This window comes from Mytilus edulis, chromosome 5 (genome assembly GCF_963676685.1).
Source record: "Mytilus edulis chromosome 5, xbMytEdul2.2, whole genome shotgun sequence".
NCBI lineage: Eukaryota > Metazoa > Mollusca > Bivalvia > Mytilida > Mytilidae > Mytilus > Mytilus edulis.
In genome coordinates this window covers 45,019,020-45,025,512 of record NC_092348.1, presented here as the reverse complement: position 1 = coordinate 45,025,512, position 6,493 = coordinate 45,019,020, and the positions used below count along the sequence as shown (strand labels likewise).

General features: G+C 31.3%; 1 protein-coding gene across 1 annotated transcript in view; it reads right to left on the bottom strand.

The window, feature by feature from the left end:
* Window positions 1–1,439: 1,439 nt before the first annotated feature.
* LOC139523772 (protein turtle homolog B-like) overlaps window positions 1,440–6,493 on the bottom strand; it is a 50,090-nt gene continuing 45,036 nt past the window's right edge. Inside the window, exons 12-14 of the mRNA XM_071318021.1 lie at window positions 6,212–6,236; window positions 3,772–3,837; window positions 1,440–1,555 (exon numbers count right to left, since the gene is read on the bottom strand). Of these exons, the coding sequence (XP_071174122.1) occupies window positions 1,549–1,555; window positions 3,772–3,837; window positions 6,212–6,236 (98 nt within the window). The 3' untranslated portion in view covers window positions 1,440–1,548. The remainder of the gene's footprint in view (window positions 1,556–3,771; window positions 3,838–6,211; window positions 6,237–6,493) is intronic.

Here is a 6,493-nt window from a genome sequence, read left to right as displayed (position 1 = left end):
ATAAAAAAGGAAAGGGTAAGCATTATTTTGGTTAAAAAACGTCATTCTTAAATTATTTACAGTGCTGCAAGAAACCGTTTTAATCACTTGGACAATTTTCCTTAAAATTGTACTTCGTCCGCCATAATCCCATTCCAAACATGCCTTTTATTTTATTTATATTTTATGCATCTGTATATAATTTTGTTTTCCTTTGTAATCATCTACGAATAAATAATTGACAGACAGACATGATTGGTCAACGTTAACACTAATTCGCGATCGGATCCAGCGACTAAAATTGTGTACACATACATAACAAACATACAACACACCCGACTTAAAATTTAAAAAAAAAACCATACACATGAATCTGTAAAGAACGTAAAAAAAAGAAGGTTAATAGTACATACATGTAAAGTAGTTATAGTTTTAAAGTGTTAGACACGATACATTATTTAGATTACACCAGCAAAACTCATTATTTACATACATTTCAATTGGTGATACTTAAAAAATTCAATGAAGAATGATTACATCATGTGCTATGTACAGTGACAGCATTTTATATTAGGTTCACTCTTACATTTTACATGTAGTAAAATGTACATTAGATATCATCATAACTTAAGTTTAAACATTCACGTGTTTACATAGTGATGTTCTGGACAATAAAATACTTGGTTTGTCGTAGAAGAATACACCCTTTAAAATAACACTTAAATATGCAAACATAAACTTGGACGTTTTAAAGACATTTTCAATTGCGACATTAGTATTTGAAAGCCATAATGTTTTTGATTGAATGTACACGATCTAAATTATATTTGCTATAGCATTTTGAATGAACATCCATGTGTATATGCTCAGTTTTCTTCAGTCTATTTTTACTCTATTAAACTAATTTAATCATTGGTAAAAAATATTTTACATTGTACCAAATAAAAAAATGTGAACCATTACTGTGTTTGCTTTTTTAAAGTAGATAATAATCATTCTTTTACAATTATTTTTTGTGAACAACAGCTATGCAACATATTTCTGGAGTTGTTTTCAAACAAAGTATTGGCTGAACCTTTTAAAAATGATTCGTTTAGGGGAAAATGCTATACACCTTAATATAGCATAACGTTATACACCTACAAATATCACTAACATGAAACTTTTTAAGGTTTAACCGATAATCTGTTTTTGTATCTGTATGGGTACGTCATAGCTACCAATTATGCTTTTTATACAACGTGAGTGAAAGCGCCGTCAATTTACTGACGTTTCGCGAGAGCAGATTTAAAGCTCTTAACACTTGTGGCGGGACCAATAGTGTCGTCGAGGTGGTTCCAATTTACTATTGTGGAGACAAAGAATGAATTTGAATGTTGCGGTGTTTTACTGGTAGGAATGTCAAAACACCGAGTATTGTTCCTCACTTGTTTTTCAACTATGTTAGAGGCTTAATAGTTGTCAAACTGATTGTCTTTTAATACAGAGAGATACATAAAATTCAAAAATTAAAGAGATCCAGCAAACGGCTCAATCTTTATGTAAACATACTTTCACTGACTCCTCGTTTCATGACCTGAAAATATATTTTGATTTCCATAAAACATTAATCAAAATAAAAAGGTTAAAAGATTCTTTGCAATCATTTACATGTAATCTCCATATGCATTATATATGTGTACTGGAATAAGTGCTATACCTGTAATATGTGATTTGAAAGTACTGTGTATGTCCTGTCTTCAAAATCACACGTTTAATCTATTAAGGTACTGTTCTAAGAAGAAGTTAAGTTTAACTTTTTGTAGATGTGAAGTGGGAATAAAAAAAAATAAATAGAGGCTTTAAAGAGCAGGTTGCTTGATGCGTCTGAAAATATCAGGGCAGATAGATCTTGACCTAAAGAACAATTTTATCCAATGTCAAATTTACTCTAAATGCTTTAGTTTCAGAGATAAAAACCAAACTGCATTTTACCCCCAATATCTATTTTTATCCATGGCCACTATCTTGGTTGATGGGCGGGCTGATCAGATACAGTTTTTAAACTAAATATTCTAGTAAAATTGAGGCAGTTTGGTTTAATTTGGTCATTTGATAATTTTTGTCATGATGACTTATTTGTAGATTTTACTTTGTTGAACAATTTTGCCAAAATGATTACAAATTATCTCTATCAATTATAATAGTCTAGAAAATAACAAAAAACTGCAAAATTTTCTTTAAATTACCAGTTCAGATGCAGCAACCCAACAACAGGTTGTATGATGCGTCTGAAAAATTCAGGGCAGATAGATCTTTACCTACATGACCTATTGAGCATTTGCATTCCGTCAGATTTGCTGTAAATGCTTTAGTTTTAGACATATTAGCAAAAAACTGTAGTTTACCCCCCTGATCTATTATTAGCCATGGTGGCCATCTTGGTTGATGAACATCAGATACATTTTAAACAAGATATCATAAGAATAATTTAGGCCAAGTTTGGTTTTATTTGGCCCAGAAGTTTCAGAGGAGAAAAAAATTGTTAAGTTGATGAACAACGGACTGTGCAGGTTTTGTTATTTAAGAAACAATTCTTCCATGTCATGATCTGTGTTCATTTTAACATTGGTAGGCATTATATTTGTCGATATTTTACACTGGACACAATGCCTACCCATGTTTAAATGGTCATTAACATATGACATGAAGGATTTTTTTCGATTCCTAGTAACATAACACATGATAAGGTAATTTATATGTCGAAACGTACAAAAATACATTACAGTTCCTAGATAAAAGACTTCCGTTTAATGTTTTCCCTGATTTTTTGTTATTTTATTTTTTTCAAATAATAAGCTGTCCCCGTTTGCTCCTCATGAAGTATGTTATAAATTCCATTTTTATATCTAATAAGTTAAAAACTAATTACAAGGTTAAATATATCATATTTATATATAGATTGAAGAACAATGTCGAATAAATTTTATGTGTAACTATTTTATTAGAATATCAATGAAAATAACAAGACTGTAAACACTAAGTGTGTGCGTAGGTGGCAAATATAGTTTATGTTATTAGAACACGGCTTTGTTACAAAGCGAAATAAAGACGTCGTATAAGCATGTTAGTTTTACCCAAACAAAATACTTTTTTGCTTGATAAAGGGTGATAAATCGCAGGTTCAACTGATCTAACCCGATTACATGTTTGTCTGTACCATGCATCAAGCCATCTAGACCATGTTTTATTTGCAATTCGTGTCTTGGTGGTTGGTGTGTTATTTGTTTTGGTTGTTTCGTGCTTTTTATAATTCAAAGATACTAAGCCTATAATTTGAGAAGCCGGTTTCGCCTTCCGTCAACATCAAACTCATCTCGAATCAAACAGTTGGACGTACGAAATTGAAAATGTGTTATTTCTATTCAAGTTGGATGAAGAAATCAAATATGGTTATTTGAAATTCATGAGAGAGAAACTTTGTGTATTGTATTTTGAACCATAAGATGCGCTCATGGCCTAAACACGTGTTTTAATTGAATATCAATAATTACACAAAAACCACAATTATTGTAACTTAACGAACTTATCATACGTTTTATACATTTTTCTTCTGCAATTTGACAACAGAGTTAAATCTTTTCCATCTCATGTTGACCAGATAACATTCCAGTTGAATAAAAACGAAAATGTAAAACATGAAGAATGCAGTTTATGAACATGAATGCAAGTTCAGTCATATACCAAAGAACAGTATTAAGTGTATTCCGAAAGTCTCTTCTATAAATGTTTTCGAAGCATATAATGTCTTACCCGTCTTCAATGCTTTGGTAAGTATCCACATCAGGTGCTATTCCACATTCGTCATATGTTTCAGTACTGTTAATATTCAGATTTATCATATGTTTAGTAGTAAATACAGTAGTTTTGCATATTTGATAAATAGCCTGCTGTTTAATCCATATCGCGCAAATTTGATGCGCACCCTTTATCGCATACCCTGTATCACACCCCTACCCTTTATCGCATACCCTTTATCACATCCCTACCCTTATCACACCCCTACTTCTTTTTTTACATAAGTAAGTTTTGGGTTTTTTTTTGCTTAACAAAAATTTTCCTCAAAATAGGTCCAATAGAACGGTCATTCGGGCGTGACGCAATTTATTGAATGACGTCATTGATTGGTATGTGACGTCACGAACGTCAATTTTTCATATTTTGTGGCACACTAAATGGAACTATAAAAAATACAAAACACAAAAAATTATAATAATAAACAGAATATTTTTAAAACAACAGCACGCAAATTGTAAGGTAACCTAGGTGCTTCAGATAAGTAATTGAAACAAGACAAAAGTAGAACTGAAGGTAACCCAGTGCTATGGATCAGAAAAAAGTTCATATAATATAATACTCTTCTGTTGAAATATATAGTAAAGCGCATAAAACATGGCAAAATACGTATCACATGCCGTATCACCCTCGACCAATATCAGCCCAAGGTGTCTCGGGATGATACGACATATGATACGGATTTTGCCATGTATTATTCTCTATATAATGTATGCGTTTTAATATCGAGGAAAAATATCGGAAAAGAAGAAAGAAGATAATAAGGTCAACCAAATAGATTTCGTGCAACACATGCCAAATTAGTGTTTAAGTTTTGAAAACAAATTTCAATCCGAATAGATACAAATTGCTATATGGTTAAAACCACTGCATAGGTTATCGTGAGAGTTAAGCGCACACAAACATGTTCAAAACCCATTAAAGGAGCCTGTAGTTCAGATGTATTTGATGGTTGCCCTATGTCGTATTGGTTTTGTTTTTTTATTGTTTTGTCAAAAATCAGGCCTTTGATTTTTCATTTGCAATGTTTCACATTCTCTTATGTAAGGGCCTTTCATATGTAGTTTACGATGCGGTTTGAGATTTTTTCATTGCCGAAGGCATTACGATACCCCATAGTTTCTTAAACTGATATCCTTTATTCTTGAATTTGGGATGTCATTTGATTGAAAGGTGTTGTAAACTTCACAATATGATAAAATATGAAACGCTACTAACAAACAAAATCTACAAAATTTGTAATGCTAGAAAAATCTACTCAAATCTTCAAAACTTTGTTAGTGTTAATATCAAATACTTCTGGTCTTTAAAGTCATAAGAAACGAGTGACCGGTGAAAAATAATGTTCTTCCAATTCTTGAACTAATGCATACAAACATCCTAAACTTCGTCTTCTGTGCTCGAATTTATCATTTTTTTCGTGTAAATTTCGTATAATTGTCAATTTTTTTTCTCAATCGGTCAGTGTTGTTGTGAAAATATGGCAGGTAATTAAAGTTCGTGTTTTGAAGCCGAAGTTTAACGATTGTCACCTGTTTGTCAACAATTGACGAAAAATAAACAAAAAAGCATGGAAATTGAGCACGTGTTTAACATGTAAATTCAGATAATAGTTTATTTTAAGGACATCCATGCGTATTGTGGTCACCGGATTTTTACGAGATGGGTCACACTGAGGTCACCTTGCATACGGAAAATATGTCGGGGAATAGCTTGCTGGAAGGAAGCTATTCAAATAAAGTAAACTTCTTCTAAATATGAATAAATTGAAGAATTTTCTTCAGAAAAAAGTATATGTACATAAGTTTTATAATGAAAACTATCCATTGAGTTATAAAAATCATATGCATTAATTTTTTTTTGATTTGAGGTTTCTTATGACTTTAACGTGTTGAAGTTAATTATTCAGAACCATGATATTTATATCCCAAGTTGATTCAGTTCATTTGTAATTGGATAAAAAAAAAAGAACCCAATGTAAGATACCCGGCATATAATATTGTATTCCTCAAAACCTTTTGGTATTTCATGTCCTCAATGCTTTTCAACTTCGTACTCTCTTGACTTTTTTTATTTTCATAATTTTTTTTCTAGCGTCACGAATGAGTCTTTTGAAGATGAAATCCTGAAAAGTTTTGCCGACTAAAGAAAAAGTAATATTTACCAGGACTAGGAAATGCTTAGTATTTAGTAAATTTCAAAATATGTATACTCTATCTACTCAAAGTTTGCGAAATTTAGTTAACCCATTCAAACTATTTTGATCAGATGATAAAACTATCTTTAATCAGATTCAAATTTTCAGCATGAATATGGGAAATTCATTCATTTACTTGGTACATGTACCTACAAATCACAACATGGTGGTACGGTAAAATGTGAACATTTTCATAATTACCTTGGCTCTTGAAGAGGTCGTGATTCTGTAAATTGAAATTGAATCATGTATATATTGCTTAGCTTAATTTGTTCTACTTGTATTTAAATGAATAACGCAAAGTTTTAGACTTGTAAAGTAAATGTTATAGATGTATAAAACACTGTGTTCCATTTAATGCTTTTTCGTATGACTGTATATTACATTTTCTGACAAGCGAATGCTGGACTATGCAATAAACACAGAATAATTAGTCATGTGCAAAAGAAAAAATGATTGCATGTCTAATGTCGTTACATATTC